This window comes from Nicotiana sylvestris, chromosome 12 (assembly GCF_000393655.2).
Source record: "Nicotiana sylvestris chromosome 12, ASM39365v2, whole genome shotgun sequence".
Lineage (NCBI taxonomy): Eukaryota > Viridiplantae > Streptophyta > Magnoliopsida > Solanales > Solanaceae > Nicotiana > Nicotiana sylvestris.
Genome location: NC_091068.1, coordinates 112,570,006 through 112,593,175, shown reverse-complemented (window position 1 = coordinate 112,593,175; position 23,170 = coordinate 112,570,006). Strand labels below are relative to the sequence as shown.

General features: G+C 34.7%; 2 protein-coding genes across 2 annotated transcripts; one reads left to right on the top strand and one right to left on the bottom strand.

Moving 5' to 3' along the window:
• Positions 1-4,773: 4,773 nt before the first annotated feature.
• On the top strand, positions 4,774-11,144 carry LOC104224190 (protein DETOXIFICATION 24). The gene is made up of 9 exons (XM_009775778.2): positions 4,774-5,026; positions 7,878-8,127; positions 8,592-9,133; positions 9,356-9,442; positions 9,546-9,602; positions 9,706-9,944; positions 10,081-10,199; positions 10,630-10,716; positions 10,814-11,144. Coding segments are annotated over exons 1-9 (1,461 nt in total). The 5' UTR covers positions 4,774-5,024; the 3' UTR covers positions 10,892-11,144.
• Positions 11,145-11,856: 712 nt separating this feature from the next.
• Positions 11,857-18,702, bottom strand: LOC104224189 (uncharacterized). Its single transcript, XM_009775777.2, has 9 exons — positions 18,358-18,702; positions 17,881-17,983; positions 15,291-15,403; positions 14,747-14,815; positions 14,021-14,136; positions 13,881-13,935; positions 12,701-12,821; positions 12,219-12,361; positions 11,857-12,130 (listed from the first exon to the last, which is right to left on the bottom strand). Exons 1-9 carry the CDS (start codon positions 18,496-18,498, stop codon positions 12,029-12,031), a joined length of 963 nt encoding a protein of 320 aa, XP_009774079.1. The 5' UTR covers positions 18,499-18,702; the 3' UTR covers positions 11,857-12,028.
• Positions 18,703-23,170: the final 4,468 nt, after the last annotated feature.

The following is a 23,170-nucleotide window of genomic DNA, read 5'->3' as shown; positions in this document are numbered from 1 at the left end:
GAATCAGGTTTCTTGGCATCAACATCTAGTACCTTATAATCTTTATTGGATGAGCAGATCCCTCATCCTTCTTTGCCATGTTGAGAAACCTCTACCTCCATTGAATTTTGCTACCTCGTACCTTACTCCGGACAATTTTTTTTACCAAGTATAGTACTACCGATTGTGAACAGTATTTTTGTGAACGAGCAGAACCTGTGCTCTGATACTAGTAGACGGGAATAAACTACCCACAAGAAAAATTACGGTAATAAAAGCGAAATAATAACGTAGTACCAAGATATATGATAATCAATAAGAATAAAAGAGTGACAATAAAATCAATTTTTTAACGTGAAAAACTCTTCTGAATAAGTGAAAAAATTACAATCCCGAGAGAAGCAACTGATATCACTATAGCAAGGAAATTTATACTTTGTGGGCCCGAGTAAAATACTCCAAAGATAACTACAATACTCAAAAGAAATAATATCTTTTGATATTCCCACCTCATTATAATATCGCTCACACTCTTTATTTTTCCCTCATACTATTTTCTTATATTTTATCCGTGATACCTCACTCTTTCTTTCTCTTTGTTGTTGTAATCGCAATTGAGAAATGACCCTGCTTTTACAAGAGAAACAATCTTGGGCACCAAGCACTCTACAATAGAGTGCTACTTTTTCTCCACAAGTTGCATACATTACCTTCAAGCAACAAATTCTTAGCCATGAATTTTCCTTGAGCGCATGCCTATTACTTTGGCTCTAGAATGAGATAGCCCCATGAATAAGTTCCAATTAGTCATTAGATGAAATAGAGTAAACACATATATTTTAGTTAATGATTGATATATAAGAAATAAATGTCATGTTAAGCACGTAATTATGTTATAATACCATTGGGCTTTAAATTGACTTTTTTTTTCTTGCCAAAAAAGAAAGTGGGGAAACACGATATAGTGCAATTGAAGATCAACTTAATAGATCTAATTACTGAAAATAAGATAAACATTATATTCGTAAATTAGTTTCTAGTCGTATTTTATTATCCTAATCGTGTTATAAGGAAATTACACGCTGCAGCCATGCCTACCAATTATTCAGCCAAGACAATAATGAAAAGAGTTCACATTAAGAACATATATATCAATTAAAGACTTTTGATGGCATTGCTTTGGAGCAAGGACATTTTGTTATTTGAGCCAAGTTTGTTTCACAATAACAATCTTATATATTCTCTTTCACTACCTTTTAATGAATTTAAGTTGTATATATTAATAATAATGTAAAAGTTTTATGCTATCAGTGCAAAATTTATTATAACATATTATCATTATTATTATTATATTTTTGAAGTTATATATCAAACTTCTCATGAAAAGTACATATTACTGTCGGCCAACTTAATTTGATAGTTGATACCTTTTGCCAAAAAATAGCAAGGATGACAATTGCTTCAACTTGTATGGTTTTAAATTTAAAAAAAGCATAGATACGGTGTCATGGATCCTTTAAAATCAACTAAACCAATCGAATCCAATTGTACTGAAACGATTATTATGCAACCAAAAAAAAAAAAAACGATTATTAGTTTTTTCTTAGATAAAGTTATAGGTAGAATATTAATTTATAACCATATCAAATAAATTATTGTATATTTTTAATTTTATAAAAATAAATTGAAAAAACATCGAACACACCAAATAAATTCATATATGAAAAATGTATTGTACATATTAAATTTAAAAATAATAATGTATTAAATTTTTCCTTGAACCTTGAAATTATGGAAATGGATACAAGCAAACAGATAATTAACACCCACCATCCCATCTTCCAAATCTATTTTGCTACTCCACCTGAAACTAAATTAGTTTCAGCATCTTGAGTAGCAAGCCACAGGGTATAAAATATCTTTCTTCTCGTATTATTTATATTTCTCTTATTAGATACTTAATCTTCTAAATTGATTCCATTATTGGGTTTCAATTTAATATTTTTCACTTGTGTGATTTAGTTATCTTTTGTCTTTAATTAATTTGTTTTATGCTACTATAAATAGTGAAATGGATCTCTATTTCAATCATTTTTCATGTTCCCTTGATTTATTATATTTTAACGATAAATTATTTAGAAAGCTTTGTCAAAATACTATGCAGGTATATATATTATATCGCGTTCGACCTTCTACCAAAAAGCTTTTGCATGACAAGACGGAAAATGATCGGTAAGGTTCGGTTATCACTATCTAAACCAAGTTGCTCATATTTTCATATTATTGTTTTTTATTCTTTTAGTCAAATTAAAAGGTTTGCATGTAGTAGGTGGGACATTCACGCACCTAATGGTCAAAGTCTTGTACACGTCTACAGTTTAGGCTATGTGGGTGATAAAAACAAATATTCCAGTAAATGAGTTCCATTTCCCATAAATTAGTTAATTCCTTCTTAAGGAAAGAAAAGGAGTCAATTCCGTATGAATATCATGGATATTGAATTTTCTTCTCAATTAAGTTGGTACCTATCCTTAGGGGTGGTAATTTGAGCTCAAACCCATTTAATCCGCCCACCCGCTCAGAGATTAATGAATTGAGTTACATAATTTTAGCTCATGGGTCAATTTGGGCCGAGCCCAAGTTAACTTATTATATTTTATAACTCATTCTGATCCATTAAGCAGCCCAAATACAACCCATGAAACTCACCCAAAACAAAAGGTATTTCAACCCAACTTATATAGAAATTTATTTAGTTGCTCCAATTTTACTTTTTTTTTTTGTATTTTAAAAAAAAATTACGTTTTTTTTTATTTTTAATTTTCCTGCCCCTCCCCCAACCCCCTCCCCTAAAAAAAAAATTTACTTTTTTTTTATTTTCAATTTTCTGCTTTTTTTTTTTTCTGCACCACCCACTCCCCCACCCTGCCCCCAGGCAAAACCCCTTTCCCCTCAAAAAAGATTTTACTTTTTTGTTATATTTTCAATTTTCCGTTTTTTTTCTGTTACTCTTTTTTTAATTTTTTGTTTTCTGTTTTTTTCGTTTTTCTGCATCACCCACTCCACCCCTACCCCCACCAAAAAAATTTCAACTTACACATTTTAAGGTAAAAGACTTTTTTTATGAAAGATGAGCATGATTCTAAAATATGGGTCAAGTTGGGCGGGTTGGATTATGACCCATTGTTTAGTCTATCTTGACCCAGCTCATCTTAACCCAAGTACATTTTTGGCTGAGTTGGGCAATGACCCATTTATTAACCTAACTCATCTTGACCCACCCAAATTCAGCCCAACCCGCCCATTTGCCACCCCTACATCATTCTCCTTCCTAACCTTTTTTGTTGTGCTTTTTCGACAAATTTTTGTCCTGACATATATATTTTATCTCACAAATTTGTGGACCCTAATCTTATATTTCTGGGTCCACAAAAAACTGGGTTCACAAAATTGTAAGACAAAAAAATGCCTCATATAACTAGTGTCAGTTGTATGAGACACAAAATAAAATTTGGCATTTTAGGAGAACACACGTTTAAACTAATTTTCAAACGTCTTCAAAATAATGATGGAGAGATAACTACTCTTCTTCGTTAACCAAACTCGAGTTTTGGTTCTCAATATGGACCTTTGAGAATTCAATTTAATAAATAATTACCATTTAGATTTTGACATGGCATTTATTTTTTCTTTTCACTATCGCGAATTTATGTTTCTCCCTTTGCCTTACTTTTGTAATCACACTTGATTAACCACGAAATTTTAAAAAATAAAAATTTATGACATTAAAAAACTTTAGAACTTTTGATTTTAAATATATCTTTTTAAGAGTAGACGAGAAATTTAAAATTGAGATGCTTTTAGCTATAAAAGGATAATAATTCTTGAAGTGTTATAAAATAAAGACTATAAAGTAAAGACAAGTATAGAGAGAAACTGATATATTATTCGAATTCAAACTGATGTACATAATGAACTGAAATCTCTTCTATTTATAGAAGAAAGGAAGCTGCTGTGTAAGCTACTACTATACCAGATATGGATAATCTTCTATTGAGAGCAATGTTTATCCATAACGGAGTACTGAAATGATAAGCTTATTATACCTGATATGAATAATCTTCTATCGGGGGTAATGTTTATCCATACCTGGGTACTGAAAGGATAAGCTTATTATACCTGGTATGGATAATCTTCTACCGGAGATAATATTTATCCATAACTGGGTACTGAAAGGATAAGCTTATTATACCCGGTATGGATAATCTTCTACCTGGGGTAATGTTTATCCATAACTGGGTACTGAAAGGATAAGCTTATTATATCTGGTATGGATAATCTTCTACCGGGGGTAATGTTTATCCATAACTATCGAAGTGATAAGCTTCTTCGGGAAGCTTATTTCCAATAGAGTAATTAAATAGATAAACATATTTACGGTGGAGTCCCATATGAATAAACTTCTTCAGGAAACTTATTTACAACGGAGTACTAAATGAATATCCATAATATAATATATTTATATATTTAAAAAAGAAGTTATAGTCATTCTTGTTAGGGTCACACTAAAAATATAGAGTGACGTAGAAAATTAAAAAAAGGAGTAAATCAAAATAATATGTGAGTTCTATATCCAGTAAAATATTATCTAATAATATGCGACTGAGAGTATGATTTTTTGCTTCTAATATCGAAAACTATGTGAAAAGTTTTTAAATAAAATAAGAAAACATTTGACTATTTTTAAACAAATTAAAATAAAGGAAGAAAAAGAGCTGTCTTCCTCGAGTCGAGTAGAAGCACTATAAAATTATACTATAGTACACTTTCGTTGGTGAAAATAAGCTGCACTTTCTATAAATCTAGCAGCTACTTGCTCGGAGTCTGTTGGCTCCACCGTTCTCCTCCTCCTGCTCTCCACCTATCTCCGCCACTTTTTGCCTCCTTCACGCGTTGACAGTTTTCCGGCAACAGTAGAGAAACTTCTATACCGATTAAAAGTGGAAGCACTTTAAGCAAAAGCTTAGTATCTACTGATCAGTCAAATGTAAGTAATACGTATTTTTTTTTCTCAATAAAGCAAAATCTGCAGCTTCTTCTTTTCCTTTTTCTCTTTTCCATCAGATGATTTAACTTACTACTTTTTCTTTCTTATTATTTGATCTATTATTGGCAAACCATGAGATAAAAAGTTTATTATTAAAGAATGTCTAAATGGTATATTTTATGTGTAATTTGTTTGATTGTGAAGTTTAGGTAAATAAACTTGGGGTTTAAGATATCTGCTATATTGGATCCGTTATCAAAATGTTTGTTTGATTATTAAGTTAAAAAATGTATAGAGTTTTCCCATGGAAAAATCATCAAAATTTGGTTTCCAGTGGCTGATTTAATTTTCTGTTCTTTTCTTTGTATATACTGTAATAAAGCATTTCTTCCTATTGTTTCTGGGATTGGTTTCGTTTTAGGTTAGTGACTTTCAATATTCTGGGTTTCTTTAAAAAAAAATAGCAAAATTCTTGAGGGAGTAGACCAGAAGGATCTAATCTTGGAACTTGAGTTCATCAAAATTTAAACATGGAAAACAATAAAACTAGTACAACATGAAGAAGGACAAGTTTTTCTAGGTCACCGTTCTTCTATCTCAAATTGTGTGTCATATTTTACTTTGTAGTATGTTAGAAGAAAAAATCATATTTTTAATTAAAATTTAACAGTAAACTCTTTAATTTATTTTTAACGAAATAATTTGTAGTCATATAAATGTTTATGATTTTTTTAATTAAATTTTGTGAGAATCAAATTTTGCCACATAAATTAGAATTAAGTAAGTAAGTATTGGATTAGATGTACGTTTGTTTAACTATTGTCCACACGATGATTGTACATTTGTACGTTTTGAAGTTGTCTCTTTGGAGCCTTCCGATTAACAGACATGATTATTCCAATATTTAACGATTACGGTATGCATTAAATGTGCGTACAGTTAACTCAGTAATCAAGATTAAGTGATGTAAATATTCGAATAACTGATAATCGTATTATTTTATACTTGTATTCAATATCATCATTTTGTTTATTATTTATATATGTATCTAATAAATAATTTTGAACAAGCAGTGTCACAAGACACCACCTGCAATAAGGTAATTACGCCCCTAGGCACAGTAAATAAAATATCCATAGTTGTTCTAAGAATAAATTATAATGAGGTTATAGTATGATAGGAAGATTAAATAATTATAGAATTATTTTTAAAATGAGATGTATAAAGTATAATATAAAATATATGTTTGATTTTATAATAAATAAACTTGGATAAAATTTTATTCCAATTTTAACCTCGGGTTTCTTAAGAGACTTTTGAAAAGGGTGAATGTATCATTTTGTTATTTTATTCCGGATTATTTTCCCTCATTGCCTCATTGAATGTAGTATAAAAATAATACTACTACAATTATAGTAGAAATAACCTCGAAATTAATTATCAATAAATATCCTATCAAACGTAAGATAAATTAATCATATACTTCCTGAAACTACTATATCTTACTGACAATATATAATTTTTTATACTATTGGTATATTTAATAATATAATTTATATAAAAAGTTATTAGTAACAATTATCATAAAATGTATCTAATTACTTTATAAATGGTCTACTTATGCAAATATATGTTTCATTATGCATAGCACCCAAACTCTAATAACAATGATGTTGATAATAGAGAGTGGTCCAAGCATCAATAAAATTTTGAAAAACAGTTACTGTAGCATCAATGTAGCATTTATGATGCGTGTACAAATATATTCCTCAGTATAGTTTCAAGTTGCAAAAATAGCCAACTACCCCAATAGTTTTATTACTTGAGCCAAATGTAAAGATGGTAGAATCCAAAGGAGTCAATTAAATCATCATTATTGTAGTAGGTCATAGGTGCCCAATTGGATCAGTGAGTGATCTATCTACAGTCGTTGGCATCACGTGACATATGTGTTGACTCACGTGGCATCCTCTACACCAAAAAAATACTTTTCACTTTTCCACTCGTAAACTATCTTTTATTAATGGGGAGCATACTCTACATATTCATAAAGTAATCACTTTCTTACAGCTGTTCCGCAACTTTATGGCCTCTGACAAATTTTGTAAACTTTCTATTTTATTTTACATGACGAAATTTCATTTAACATGTGATTTGATAAATAAATAAAAATTACGCATACTAATAATTATCGGAGAAACTTGTGATTTATAAATTATACAATATATTTATTACTATAGGAGTATGTAGTTAAGGATAAGCTAAAAATTAAAATTAAAGCGTTTAAAAAATATTCAAAAGATATCATAATTTTGTGAAATAGATTAAAAAAAATGTCATATAAAATATAGTACATTTTCTTAATGAGTTTAAAAAAATGTATATACCATTACTTCTACAACCTTGCTCTTTTCTAATAATAATTCTTGGAGTCTGAAAAGTATATACTCCGTAAAGGAGAACCCCTTTCACTCGTATATTTGAAAGGTAATCTATTTAACTTCTGAAACTTCACTTTATAACAAGTTATTATATTAACAGATATATTGTTGGTATGGTATGGACTGCCATACGACTAAATATCAACTTTTCTTCTTTTTTGTCTGGCCTAGTTATCTTTTACAGTTAAACTTTTTTTTTTGTTTGATCATGGTTTCTTTCATTATCTTTATCAGATACTACATTTCATTTTAGCAATTGTTGTTGCTAATACTCTTTATAGTTTCGAAGTTTTATATATTTTATTCTCAAACAATTAACACTACCATAATTTAAAGTTTATAGACCTTGCTAGCTAGTTCTATTAACTTTACTTACGAATCTCTGCTTATTTTTTGAATTTTAACTTCAGGGCCATGGATAATGGTGTGGAAGCGAGGCTACTTGATTCACAAGTAGAAAAGGTCGGCAACATAAAAGGGAGAATCTACGAGGAGTCTAAGAAGATATGGAGAGTTGCATTACCAGGAGTACTATCAAGAGTAGCTTCATTTGGAAGTATAGTTGTTACGCAATCATTCATTGGACACATTAGTGAATTAGATCTTGCTGCTTATGCACTCGTACAAACTCTTACAGTCCGATTCGTCAATGGTATACTGGTAAGTTTGCTCCTGTTATCTTGTATTACAATGTTCTTTTTGTCCAGAAAATGTACCATCATACCATGTACATCATATATAATGTGCTTGTTCCCGTTGTTTGATAGAAAATTATGAACTGCATTGTATAAATGCAAACATAACAACATAATGCAGAGTCAGAGTAGTGTCGTTCATAGAGAATCATATCATGTTGCAGATTCTAGATTCTCTACCTTTTGGTATACCGCTTGTATGTGGGTGAGATTCTCCCGTTATAGAATTATTTACCTTATCACAAAAAAATAAAAAAAATTAATGCAGACAGAGGTGTATGTGTAATGTAGGTCATGTAACATATATAAGGACTAATCGAAAGCCACCTGACGGTTAGAGTATTGACTTATGAGAACTTAAGGTGTGCCATGGGCTAGTTGATATAGTTAATTCTCACATTTGCTTGAATTTTGTGTTTATTGTGGTAGATTGGAATGTCAAGCGCGACAGAAACGCTTTGTGGGCAAGCATATGGAGCAGGACAGTATCATATGATGGGAATCTACCTGCAAAGATCATGGATTGTTGATTTCATTACATTGACCGTCTTGCTTCCCTTTTTCATCTTTGCCACTGCAATCTTTAAGCTACTCGGTGAGAATGGATCAATTGCGGAAGCTTCTGGATACGTTTCCTATTGGTTCATTCCCTTTGTCTACAACTTCGTATTTAGCTTGACTATCCAGATGTTCCTTCAAGCACAACAGAAGAACATGATTATTGCTTGGCTATCTATAGCACAATTTGTAATCCACATTCCGTTGTCTTGGCTACTGGTTATCAAGCTAAACTATGGAGTCCCTGGTGCCATGATTGCGTTGAGCATATCATCGTGGTTTGTAGTGGTCGGGGAGTTTGTGTACATCTTAGGAGGTTGGTGCCCTAACACATGGAAAGGATTCTCTTCAGCAGCGTTGAAAGATATACTACCTGTCGTGAAGCTTTCAATATCCTCCGGTATCATGGTTTGGTAAATACTTTTCCTTAACTTGTTCTTCTCGATTTTATCATTAGACATTCTTGATGTGCATGAGTAGTGCTGCACCAGTAATACGGAGTTTACAACCTATATCAAATTGTTTGCGAGTTAGACCTCTGACCAAATTTAAACTTCACTAAACACATTTTATAATCTGAAATTAGCTTTTACCAGAGGAGTTAATTGGTTCTTGTTTTTTGGTTATTTTCACAGCTTGGAGCTATGGTACAATGCTGTTCTAGTCCTGCTCGCAGGATATATGAAGAATGCTGAAGTTGCGATATCTGCCTTCTCTATCTGGTGAGATTTTCTTTCTATCTCTTTTCCTTTTTACAATGGCTGATTTCATTTTGTTTGCTGCACAAAGAACATACTGATCGATGACAATAATTTAATTTTGCAGCCTCAATATCAACGGATGGGAGTTTATGATAAGCCTTGGCTTTCTTGGAGCTGCTTGGTACGCGACTATTTCCCTATGAATCATCGATATCTCTTTCCATCTAGTGCTTTAGCCACCTTCCATCTTGACTTTTTTTTCCTTCAATTGTTTCCTCGTACAGTGTCCGTGTAGCAAATGAACTGGGCAAAGGAGACGCTAAGGCTACAAAATTCTCCATTAAAGTCTTAGTGGGCACTTCACTTATAATTGGATTGTTCTTCTGGATTCTGTGCTTAATCTTTGGCAGCAAGCTTGGTTACTTATTCAGCAATGAGAAGGCGGTAGCTGACAGCGTCGCGGACCTTTCTACTTTACTCGCATTTTCAATTTTGCTCAACAGCATTTATCCTGTACTCTCAGGTAAGCTTTTAATCCTCTGGAATAGCTAGAACTCAAAAGAAAAAATTGAGAAAGATGACAAATTTACCAAAAATGTTTGAAACAATGTACTATGTGTTTCATAGTATTTCTTGACACTTGAAAATTTTGTAAATAGGTGTGGCAGTAGGAGCAGGTTTACAAAGCACAGTTGCAATCATAAATTTGTGTTGCTTCTATTTGATTGGAGTACCTATTGGAGCTTTGCTTGGATATGTGGCTCATCTTCAAGTGAAGGTAATTTTCACTTAAAATCAAGGATCTCTAGATTCGTTTAACGTTACATTTTTGAATTTGAAACCATGTAAGGTTAAGTGTGAGATTTAGAGCGCCTTTAAAAAAGGCAGCCCGGTGCACTAAGCTATCGCTATGCACAGGGTCCGGGGAAAGGCCAGACCACAAGGTTCTATTGTACGCAGTCTTACCTTGCAAAAATGCAAGAGAATGTTTCTACGGCTCGAACCCGTGACCTCCTGGTCGCATGACAACAACTTTACCAGTTGTGCCTAGGCTCTCCTTCTTAGAGCGCCTTTAAGAACTCCTAATTTGCTTTAATAGACAAGATTATTTAGTATTGGAATGAAATGGACCTGAATAGTGTCAAATGGATACCGATGATTCGCATGTTTAATCTGAAATCTCTTTGATTTGTTCTTTTTGTTATCAGGGTATATGGATTGGAATGATATGTGGAGTAGTTACTCAATCAGCTGCATTATGCTACATGACATGGAAAACAGATTGGGATGGAGAGGTATATTAAATTTTAAATATATGCAACTTTTCTGCATATAATAACTTGCAAACATCATACTAATTCTATTATGTATGTTTTATAAATTATGTTGCAGGTATCGAAGGCCAAACAACGACTCAATCGATGGTACTTGAAATCTCCTGAAGAGTCTAATCAAAATGATCAAGCTTGAGAATCTCAAGTAACTAAGTCGGATTCTTTAGATTTTTGCCTCTTAGTTTTTCACGTTTTGCTTGTATTTCTCTTGCTAGTCTTTATTCTTTTTTTTTTTTTTGGTTGTATTTTTGGTTAAATAGCTTACAATTTCAGATCGAATTTTGCTGTGGTATTTTTTGATTATGAGCTCGAATTTTCACCTTTGATGGATAATTTATTGATCCACCATCCAATTATCACTTACTGAATTTTTTCTAGTCTTTTTAAAATTGTTCTCGACCGTGTGAAATTCCATTTTATTTAGTGTTAAATACTCTAGTTCCTTTGAATGCCCTCCTATATAGAGTAAATTAATCCTCAATATTCACTACAAAAATGGTGTTCAGTTTAGGATTATGGGGGTATTAATTGAAGAGCATTTTAAATATATTAGTATGTTTCACATTGCTTGAGGGGATAGATTATTAGGATTATGGGAGTAAAATTGAAGAGCATTTTAAATATATTAGTGCGCCTCACATTGGTTGAGGGGATAGATTATCGTCTCTCCGTATATGATCTTGGGACAATCATATTTCATGAGCTAACTTTAGAGTTGAGTAATCCCTAGTTCATTTTCTTCACATCAAATCCTTGACAAACTCATCTGTCTTGTTTGGTTTATCTAATATTGGGGCCTCTTGTTATATCATGCTTTCAAGTGTCCAAACCTGGTCTGCGGCGTATCCTTAGAACGTCTACATTGGTCGAGAGCTATGTTGCGCGAACTCTTCAAAATGCTGTTGCACCCATGTCGGATCCTCCAAAAATACACTACTTTTGGAGGATCCGACACAGATGCGGCAGCATATTAGAGAATCTGCGCAACATATTTTTGGAGGATCCAACACGCACCCGGCGACATTTTCGGAAAGTCCGAGCAACATCGAGAGAATGAGCTAATTTTCGAGTTAAAGGCTACTGTCCATTTTCTTCTCAAGATCAAACAAAAACCAGAACATTTGTCTCAACTCTAAATCATGTACATCAGAACTTTCCAGCCAACATAATGCACTTGGGGAGAGAATCTTAAACATGGTGTATTAGCATATACAGTGGTTACAGAGGTGTAAAAATTAAATAAAACTAACATCTTGGAGTAAACTGAGGTACATTATCTCCTCAATAGATTATAGGCAGGCAAATCTTTTACAGTGGAGGTATCTTCCAGACCAAGCTCGCGCTCTAGCTGCAGTCTTGTGGCCTTCAAAACATCCTAAGAAAAGGAAAGTAAAAGGAACATGTGTTGGTATGGCTACATACATGGGAAAAAAAAATCCAATGGTAAGTAAACTGTTACCAACATTAAATTCCATATATGATGCACGCTTCACTAGCCACTGTGCGTCGAGCATTTCAAAGGCGATACAAAACAGGTTGTCAAACGCCATGTCATCCTCGCTGAGTAATTCTAGGAAGCGGATACCTGCCAGGGTGTTTGGTGTCCCTGCCACTCAAAAAGAAGTATTAAAAAGTTCAGAAAAGAGAGGACGACCTGATATCGATAAAATCTTAGATTACTCTGTGAAAAAAGAACAAAGGGAATATAATGACAGAGATCATACACAAGATCAACAAATTCTTCCAGTGTATTAGAAGGAATGATGATACTAGAGCATATGATCACGCAATAGATTTGCAGAATAATTCGTTCTGGACAATTTAATTACCACTAAATTTATTTGAAAGGATGCACTGGAAGCTGTTGACTGTTTACATAATCACCATGTATTTCTCAGCCTAAAAAATGGAAGACACTCTAACCTCTAACTGAATGTTACCATACCTGATTGAAGATCCAACATTTGGACCAACATAAATGATATATTGATGCCAGCGACAGCAAATGGATACTCCCACTCAGATCTGTTCCCCTTTCGTTTGTGCAACAGGTTCTGGAAAGATTCCTGCAATAGAGCAGGCGGCAAAGGAGAAACTATAGTGAAAAACTTACTTGCTCTAGAGGACAAAAGAATAACAGTCCCAACTCTCAACTGACCTAAATTATGCATTTCTAAACCGTTATATACATCAGGCTTCACAAAGCAAGTGCCCAAATATTAGGAGTCTGATGAGTTATTCTCCAGAGAGAAAAAGGATATGTTGAAGATAAGAACTGCTAAAGAACATGGATTGCTCCATGAAACATAAACTAAGAATCATCCTCTTTCTTCAGTATTAATACCAAGATGAGGAGAAGGCTCTCAGCTCAGTCTAGTAACTAACTTTTGCGACTCTAGCCATACATGCAAAGAATTCCGAGTCTTCTTTCACCCAGGGTCCCAGGGGAGGACAATTTGGCAATTTTATTGTAGTTTATCCTACAAAAATTCACTTCTCTTTCCACCCCTATTCTCTTTCATGGAGCTTTATATATATTTTTTCCGGGGGGAAACTCTCGCATATCATATTTCCTCATTCTGCAGAGATTCTAAAATTCAACATAAACATAACACACAGACTAGGGCTGTCTAAGGGGAGGGTACTAGGACATTAAGGGTTAAGGGTATGGGCAGGGTAAGGGTAAGGGGAAGGTTCCTTAAGGATACTTTTCTTAAGGGTATGGGTTAAGGGTAATCTTTTTGTTACCCTACCAGTACCCATACCGGTCCTAAGGGTGCGGTACTGGTACTTAGCGATAAATTTAAATTAAATAAAAAACGGACAGATTTTAAATTAAAACAGAAAACCGTTGGGTACGCACCAGTACGGTACCTTAAGGTTACTTACGCTACCGGTACTAAGGGTACTATTTCGGATACCCTACCATTACCCTTACCCTTCACCCCAGATCCCTCACACCCACCCACCCACCTGAGCAGTACGGTACGGTACGGTACAGGTACGGTACCGATATTACCCTACCCTTACTATAGACATACATATAACTGACTGTCCAAAAACACATAGATGAAAAGACAGTTCCAATCAGAACAAACACCAGGTAAATTAGTTGATGTACGAACCGGGTGTGTCTTGGCAAAGAAGATAAGGTTCTCCAATGATATGAATCCTCCACCCCTGGACATTAGTGTTCATTATCTCAGTATAAGCACCAGAAGGAGAAGCGCAGCAAAATTCTGAATCAAATATACACCCCTTATACCTGAAATCTGTTGAAGGGTCAGATCCTTGCCAACCCATTTCTTTCCAAAGCTCGGATTTAAGAGATGGGAGCGGTCTATCAGGATAAGATAACCTCCATAGTTGCCTAAGAGCATCCTGGCACCAAATTTGGAATTTTTTTGAGTAGGAAAAAATTAACGAGCCATAAAATATAGGTTCCGACATACGAGAGTAGAGTATCTTGCTAAACATGTTTAAGAGATATAACTAAGTCCTTCCTTCATAAGAGAAATCACATGTAATCAATTAAAAGAAAAGCAGTTTGATGCTCTCCTTTTTATTTTTCTCGTCACCAGCTTAAAATAAGGTACTATATTTTGCTTGATCTCATACTATTTAGCTGTTCTTTCAGTCACAAATGAGATGTGTGTGCGTGTGTGTGTTTGTAAATGAAAAGCTTTCCAGTAATTCAAAAGTCGCAAGGAGAAAAACCAGAGTAAGTCATGATATCTTCTCATAACAAAGCAACCATCTAACATGTGAACCTCCCAAAAGTTAGTACATAATCCGTACATAATTTTGACAAGGAGCTTTCAGACTAATAAACTTGGACCATCCATTGATCAGAACCACGCGGCAGTAACGACTCAAGTCAATGCCTCGTTCCTACATTGTTGCAACCTCCTCTATTGCTTATGAAGAGAAAAAGGTAAACATTTGAAAAGGTGTTCAGAAAGAAAGAAAGCAATGGTACAAGTTTCCATACTTGATGATCCAAGAAAGAGCCATCAAAAGGGATTGCTAGCCTTTGCTTGAGATGTTTCAGCCTTGCTTCCTACAATCAAATGTTAAAGAATTTAAGGTAATGAATGACAGAAAATCAGAAATCATGGATCAATAAACAGAGAAACAAAATATGAATGATAGGCAGGTAGCTAGATAAGCTTAACGGATAATTTTTATTATTTTGGGTTTTTTTTTTTTTGTGTGTGTGTGTGGGTGGGGGGGGGGGGGGCTGATGGATGTGATGATACTCCAAATCCAAAATTAAATATCACAAGGTAAGCCACAAAATTTCCATGCATCAAACCTCTGGAGACTGTCGGTGCAGCATAAAAGAATGGATTTGGATAGCTTAGGCAACAGTTGTATCAGATGTGTTCCTTAATTACTCTGAAATCCTTCTCTATGCTGATAAATTTCCAAATTATGCATTATATGTTTTGTTAGCAAAGAAAGTTAATATCATATATCTGCAAACAACGGGTGGGCGAAGTCATGGATTTTGCTCTTTAATCCTCATGTAATACCTGTAAAGGGCTAAGTAAAGGAGGTAACAGATTTGCTGTTGATCCAGCTTGAGTTGCTGAGGCAAAGGGAAAAATCCGGCCAAGAAGTGACCCAGACACAAAGACAATATTTGCTGCAAGATCAATGGAGAATGAATCAGAAATGTTGAAGCCATTAAAATTTGAAACAAAAACAAAAGATATTTTTGATGATTTTAATTTACTAATCCAATATGTATATACAAATAGTTGCTGATACAACAAGACAGATAGATGCTCTAAGAGTAAGGCAAACTTTGCAAGAAAAACAAGCAATACACTCTAGAAAGTAATGAAGTGTATCCAGAATAGTTAATGCACTTGATTATGACATTGCAATGAGTGGGCCCCGATAAATAGGCTACTGTTGCTGCACTGTAGCAGGATATTCATGCTTAAGATTCCATATTCTTAGGATTTAATCAGACAATGTTGCTTCCGAATTACTTTTAAGGTCTAGTTAATTTAATTCCGTTTAGCTTATCCAAAAAGGGTAATTCCGTTAAGTTGGACCCTTGCAAGGACAAGAATATTCCAAGGTTGACTAAGATATTAGTCTTACATATTTTATAGCATTTTCTCGGTTGTTATTAGATGCTATATTTCACCTTTCTTATAATTCCATCAGAAGTATTTCCTTCTTGTGGGCCAATACCATGTTCATTATGGGAAATTGCATCTATTTGAAAAAAATAAAGAAAAGCATATGGGAAACAGCATAGAACAGAATCCCCATAAACCTATCTTCCTTTTGAGGTTTGGCATGTAGGGAAAGAGCAAAGATGCTAAAACTTAGAGAGGCTTTTCACAAGCCTATCATCCTTGCTTTCTTCCACCTCAAGAAAACTACATATCCCCCTGGATTGGCCTCTTACCTTTTCCCATATCCCTATGGACCCTGAATCTTTTCTTAACGTAGGATTAATAGCAAGATACCAAAAGTAACAAAAGGGTTTAATTCTCCACCTATTCTTACTGCTTGCTGCACCATTCCACTTCTTCAATGTGTCTTCTCCCACTCTAACCTCTCACATGATGCTTCTTGTTCTACTCATTTAGCTTTCATCATCAATCCATAAGGAAGGAAAACATAAATAGACATATTATAATGTTGTGACTGCCCTGGATTTTAAGTAGTTTTAGGCAATCATCTCAACACCATATCTCATATTAGTCAATAAAACCCTCAACATGTTATTTACTACTGCAACTACGTCTCAACACCAAGCTAGTTGGGATTAGAACAATAAAAATAGCTCTACTTTTTGTAGACCTAGTAAGTTTCCCCATGATGGGTTAAATTAAACCGCATGCTCCAATCCTGATGGTGCCCTTCCGTCAATTCCTTTAAACTTAAGCCTTGCGATCATACTTCCCCGTAACCTAAACAATTGCTTGATTCTAGAAGCAAACTCATAATTTTGGCTTTTGTTGAACTCGCTTGACAGCTACTCTACACCTTATGTTATCTATTGATCTATACTAAACGAATAACAACAACTTTAGACTTCTGAAAAATGCCTCAAGAGAATGAGAAGGCATGCAAAGTAGTTTCAAAGAAAGAACTATACCAAGAAATCTCACTAGATTAGGCAAGAGGATTGACCTAGACGACACTATCTAGTTAATGAAAGGTCAAATATATTTTAAAGGACAAGGGTATCAAGAAAAGGCTTTACAAACTGCATAATACAACTACTGCTACAATAACAACAACTACAACTAGTATGCCTCAATCCCATGCTAGTCAAGGACACTTTTGTCTCTAAGTGGAGCCCAACTTGCCCCAGGTCCTTGCACGGAAGTTGGAAGAAAGTAAACATAATTGCATCTCTGATCCTTCAACATGTATTTGAAACTCTTGACCTTGAAATGGATTTTCTGGTTTCAAAGGTGGGTTGGTTGTCGTTAGACTTAAAATATCAACCGTTTCATTTCTCTGTGGTATACAATTCACGTTAAGGTGCAGCTCAGAGATTTAAGAACTACCAACATTTTTTTCTTTTTTTGATAATGGTGGTGTCAATCCACAGTATTACTATGATGCCTTAGGTAGTAAATAGTACATAGTTTGGTACGTTGTCAATACGGCTCCAATATAGGAATACCAAACACCTTAATATACTAATGTGGAACTAAAAAAAAAATCACTTTCTCAGAAAAGAAATGGCAGAATAGACAAATTTAGGCTTGCATTTTGCAAACAGAAGCTGAAAGTCTTCACTTTGGATACAGTAAGGGTATCTTTCATCAGAGGGACCTGACAGGTGATGACTACTAACTCCTAAAGTCCCAAATGCACTTACGAATCCAAAGCAAGAAAATATGTTTTAAGTGGAAGTGAAGAATTTTTCCATCTGGAAAATGGTCCATTTTATCTCCAGAACAAAGGATTAACAAAATACTTATTGGAGAGGAAATGGTTAACTAATTCAGCAGGGAGGGTAATACTACCCGTGTAGTCACTAGTCATGCTCTACGGATAATTCAACTACATAAGTCGGCAAGTAACTGCATTGTGCAAAATACACAAAGAGCATAACATCAAAATCACAAACTAATGAAATCACACCTAACCATTGCGCCCATTGAGAAATCAGATGAGAAAATAGCAGCGTCCAGTGCAGGCGTTCCTGCCTTCGCCCTTCATCCAACACATCTTCGAGTGTACATACCTATAATACAAAGAATTCCCATTTCACAATCTAATCCAAATTTTCTCTACCAAAGCACAAAATACCAAAAAGAGAAACTTTTAGCCACATAACTCAAAAGATTATCAACAAAAAGCCTATAAAAAGCAAAATTAATTGAAACCGACAAAATCACAAAATAACGCACAAATACTCCAAATAAAAGAGAAACTTTCAGCAACATAATTCAAAGAAGAGTATCATCAAGAACCCTATCAAAAACAAAATTAGTAAACTAATCATAAAATAAAGCAGGAATATTACAAAAAGGCAAAACTTTAGAAAGATAATTCTAAAGATTATAAACAAATAGCCTATAAAACACAACTTATATTTAAAAATAAACCCAGAATTACCTGATCACTGTCATCATATTTATTACACCCAAGTAAAGGCTCATTTAAACCATCATCAGAGCCCAAAGAATCAAAATGCTCATTCTTTTTGCCACCAACATCCCCATGATGTAGCCTTCTCCTCAAAGTTGTTGATGTCATGAGTCTATATATATTCTTTGAACTCAAAACCCACTTTGATTTCTCTAATCGAAACCCAAAAATTTGAGAAAATTCCCAAAAAAAATTCTCCTTTGAGAATTTGTGTTCTTTTCTATAGTATTTATAATTAATTTGCTGCTTATTTTTCTTTTTTTGTCAGTGTGTTTAAATTGTTTCTTTCTTGGGAATTAAGGGAGGGGAGATAGGTGATGAATGCACGCCAATGAGAAAGCTTTAACGAGCTGAATGGGTAGGTTTGATTAATTAATTGCCGATTCCGAGTCTTTGAGATCTGGTTATCGGGCTTGGGTTACCGGTCAAGTAATAGTTTTTTTCTTTTCTTGAGTCAACTTTAATACTTAAGGGGGTCAGTTTGTGAAAATAGCACGGCCCAGCCATACGCCAGTTTTTGGTAAAAATAGCACGGTATAGTTAGTTTTCGGACTGGTCATTCAAAAATAGCCAGCATTTACGAAATCAATGAAAAATAGCCACTATTTTGCTGTAACAGAGACCGGTCCAGCATAATATACTGAAGTTCGGTGCACCTGTGTATGAACTCCAGCATATTATGCTGGACCGGTATACTTTGCTGACTCCAGTATAATATATTGGAGATTGGAGCACCGGTGCTCCAAACTCCAGTATATTATACCGGACAATTATACTTGCTGGAACTCCAGTATATTATGTTGGAGTTCTAGTGTACTTATGATGGAACTCCATCATATTATGTTGGAGTTCCAATATACTTATCGTGGAACTCCAGTATAATATGCTGGAGTTCAAACATACTTATGCTGGAACTCCAGTAGAATATACTGACGTATTTTTCGGGTTTTGAACAGTGTTTTCGCTCAGATTTATCTTTACATGAAAAGTGGCTAAATTTCGATTACTTTTGAAACTGGGCTATTTTTGAACGACCAGTTGTAAATCTGGCTATTTTTGAATTTCTCCCTAGTTTTTGGCGGGATTATTTTACTGAAACACGAAAAATCTCAGCATAATATGCGGTATTATAGAACTCATAGTACAGTATATCACAAGTCCGACACACAAAAAGTTTCAGTATAATATATTAAATTATTGAGCTCTTGCATATAAACTTCTTGCATATTATGTTGGAACTCCAGAACATTATGAAATTCTAGCACATTATGTTGGAAGTTCATATGTAAAAATTCGAACTCTAGCATATTATGCTGGAATATTTCCGGACTTTTAAAGAGTTGTTTTGTTCAGATTTTATCTTTACAGGAAAAAGTAGCTAAATTCTAATTACTTTTGAAACTGTGGCTATTTTTCAATTACCAGTCGTAGATCTGACTATTTTTTATTTTTTTCCCGATCAATTTTGAAAAAATTGGCTGACGTGGTCCAGCTATTAAAGTTTGGAATATTTAAAACATGATAGGAAAATACAACAACAACAACAACAACCCAGTATAATCCCACAGGTGGGGTCTGGGGAGGGTAATATGTACGCAAACCTTACCCCTACCCCGGAGGGTAGAGAGACTGTTTCCAGGAGACCCTCGGCTCAAAAAAGCAATAGGAGCCGATATATTAGTACCATAAAAATGCATAATAAAATAACAGCAATATAAGAGATATGAAATACAGAATACGTAATAAAATACGTGATAGGAAAATACTGAATGGAAATAACATGAGGCAGCCACTTTTAAACATGTTATTTAAAACATTTTAACTGTATTGGTCTAAATTTGACAACTTGGTAACGGTAGATAAACAGGATCGAGGACGGAGTCGACCACGACGTAATAACGGGAAGCCGTCTTCGAGAAGACCGTTGTCAAAGACGAGCAGCTGGAGTAAAGAAATAACGGTAGGATAGGTTCAGAAATGGACACAAGGAATATTCCTTTGGATATTCCTTTTTTGTACTTTTTAGAGTTTTTTAAAAATATCCCTAATAAATAGGAAGAGATATAGAACGAAGGGGGATCTTCACTTTTTGATAAAAGCATATTGTAAAAGGTTTACTATAAGGAATATAAAAAAGTTGTTTGGTTCACTGATTATCGGATTGAAGCACACGTTATTTAACCTTTGTTCACAAGATCCAAAGATTTCTTATCCATTCTTACTTCTCATTTTTCCACGTCGCTTACAGGAGAAAGAACCATCCAACTCATATAATAATTGGGTGGTAGATTCTTTCTTATTATATTTATTGTCATTATCTACATTTATTGCATGTTCATGTTACAATATTTATGGATAATCATTTAGCACAAATATGCTATTTAATGCTCTCAAACGCCGTTCATCTTACCAATATCCTGCAATATTTGATCTAGAATTTATTATATTTAACTAAGATTCACCCTCCGTTTCATCATTAATTAGTTTAACAAAAAACTTAACACTTTTTGGTCAAATAATTTGGCACCGTCTATGGGGAGTTGTTTAGTTGAAATTTTTAGTTTCTTCTAGATCATAAAGAAGGACATCCATCTTTTTCTCGTTTGCACAAACTAACAACGGCAGAGAAAGGAGATGAAAGATAGAAAGTAATAGTGGGTGTCACTACTAATATCTTAAACACCATCAACGAGGACGACATAGGAGATGAGGAGAATGTGACGCCGAGTGCTACGCCCAAGCAGAGTGATTCACCTCCCCCTCATGGAAGTGTAACCGCTTCACGCGAAAGGGGAGCTTCCACGTCCACAGCTAAGGAAGCGCCACCAACAGTGAAAAAATTACTGGAAGAATGGCTAACAAGCACTCTAAATAACATACTTGACAAACCCGTTCAACGGGCGAATAGGAACGTCATACAGACAGATACCACAACGATCGCCGACGAGCAACCTGCTCCCCCAACATGTAACACTCACACTGCTGTTGATGCAAGTAATGATGCACTTGCGGCCATCCTAAAGAAAATGGAAGAAATGAAAAACGAGAACAAAGTACTCCGCGACCAGATGAGGAAACATCAAGAAAGGGTCGATAAGATATCGAGCACCCCAAAACTGCTGCCAAAACGAGATGTCGGTCGATTTATCGAACAATCGTATAGCGAGGAGGCAGCCTCGCATGCCATACCCAAGACCTTCAAAATGCCACCGTATTTGAAGATATATGATGGCACCACAAACCCCGAAGATCACATCATTCATTACGTCACAGCGGTAAAAGGCAACGACCTTCCAAAGGAGCAGGTGCCATCAGTATTACTGAAAAAGTTCGGTGAGACCCTAACGGGGGGAGCCCTAACATGGTACTTACAATTGCCAACATGTTCAATCACAACGTTTGAAGAAATGGCCGACAAGTTCGTCACCGCCCACGCTGGGGCTAAAAAGGTGGAGGCCAGGGTGAATGATATATTTGTCGTTAGGCAATCGCGTGGCGAGGGACTCAGGGACTCAGGGAACGATATATTCGTCGTTAGGCAATCTCCTGGCGAGAATACTGATACTTATGTCAATGCAAAACGAATAGGTTTTTGAAATAGACCCTTGTAATACCTATAGGCAGGATATCTAATGAGATTAAAGCAATGCTGAAAGAACCATTTTCAGGAGATGTTATCGCTTAATAAGACCAGTTTTGAAAAGTAAACTAGGCGAGATGAAATCGACTTATTAGACTAATTAGATTTTTAGACGTAATTACGAATAGAAATCCCTGTAGGCATGATATCTAGGCGTGTTAGTGGTTTTAGGCAATTTGTAGTAACATGTGAAAAAAAACTTATTGAATCAGAGTTTTGTCCTATAGGCATGGTATCTATACTTGAATTGATTTAAAACATGATGGCTTGGAACCTAGAAACATGATTTCTAACATGACAAATGCAGGATTTATGAACATGGTTTATATCTGATGCAAATGACATTAAAAGTGAAAACCTATAGGCATGATGTCTATTATGCAAAATGAAATCAGATTCAACAAGAGTCACACCCTATGAACATGTTTTCTATTGAGTAAAGAAGGCAGATTTGAAAGTAAAATCCTAAGAGTAGGATTTCTACCCATATTACCCCACAAAGTATACATCTACCCACCATTTTACTAAATTACCCCGAATATTTGTTTACAAAATATTACAGGCCAACAAATGAATTACATAAATGAAATAGCAAACTAAGAAGCTATTCTATAGGGAGCCTGCAATCAGGCCCACGTTTCCCAAAGCCTCCAATGGTCTTTCAAACCTCATTTCTATAGACAAATCAGAGTCTAGGTGCATCAAAGTTCCCTAAGGGTCTCAAGGACCCCGGGCAATGCTTACACCTAGACTTAGTAGCCAAGCATTGAACCAGTGCAGTGTGGAAAGCCAGCCTTAGTATGCCAGAGTTCCAAGGGTTCTCAAGAGGATCCCAAGGCAGTACACATACTAGAGGGGTAGAACTTATTAACTAAGAGTAGAGTGAAAGTGCAAGACTCATGTTTGAAAGAAGTTTATTAAAGACTGGACTCAAAAGTTTGTTTTGAAAGTAATTAGTAACAGAGATTGCTGAAAAGAAGTTGGAATAGTAAACAGATTTCAAACACTTCAGGATAGGACCACACACAACAAGTTCACAGAATATAAATGTATTTAGTAATCACACAGGGGTTAAGGGGTTGGGGATACACAGACATTGCCTGCAGACACATGACCCCAGCAGGAGTATTAGGACTGGTA

Coding starts and splice junctions, on each gene's coding strand:
- LOC104224189 (XM_009775777.2), bottom strand. CDS start 18,498: ATGACATCAACAACTTTGAGGAGAAGGCTACATCATGGGGATGTTGGT. Junction 12,822..13,880: donor TCTTTGCCAAGACACACCCG/GTTCGTACATCA, acceptor GCTCTATTGCAG/GAATCTTTCCAGAACCTGTT. Junction 12,131..12,218: donor CATCATATATGGAATTTAAT/GTTGGTAACAGT, acceptor TCCTTTTCTTAG/GATGTTTTGAAGGCCACAAG.
- LOC104224190 (XM_009775778.2), top strand. Junction 10,200..10,629: donor TGGCTCATCTTCAAGTGAAG/GTAATTTTCACT, acceptor TTTTGTTATCAG/GGTATATGGATTGGAATGAT. Junction 10,717..10,813: donor AAACAGATTGGGATGGAGAG/GTATATTAAATT, acceptor ATTATGTTGCAG/GTATCGAAGGCCAAACAACG.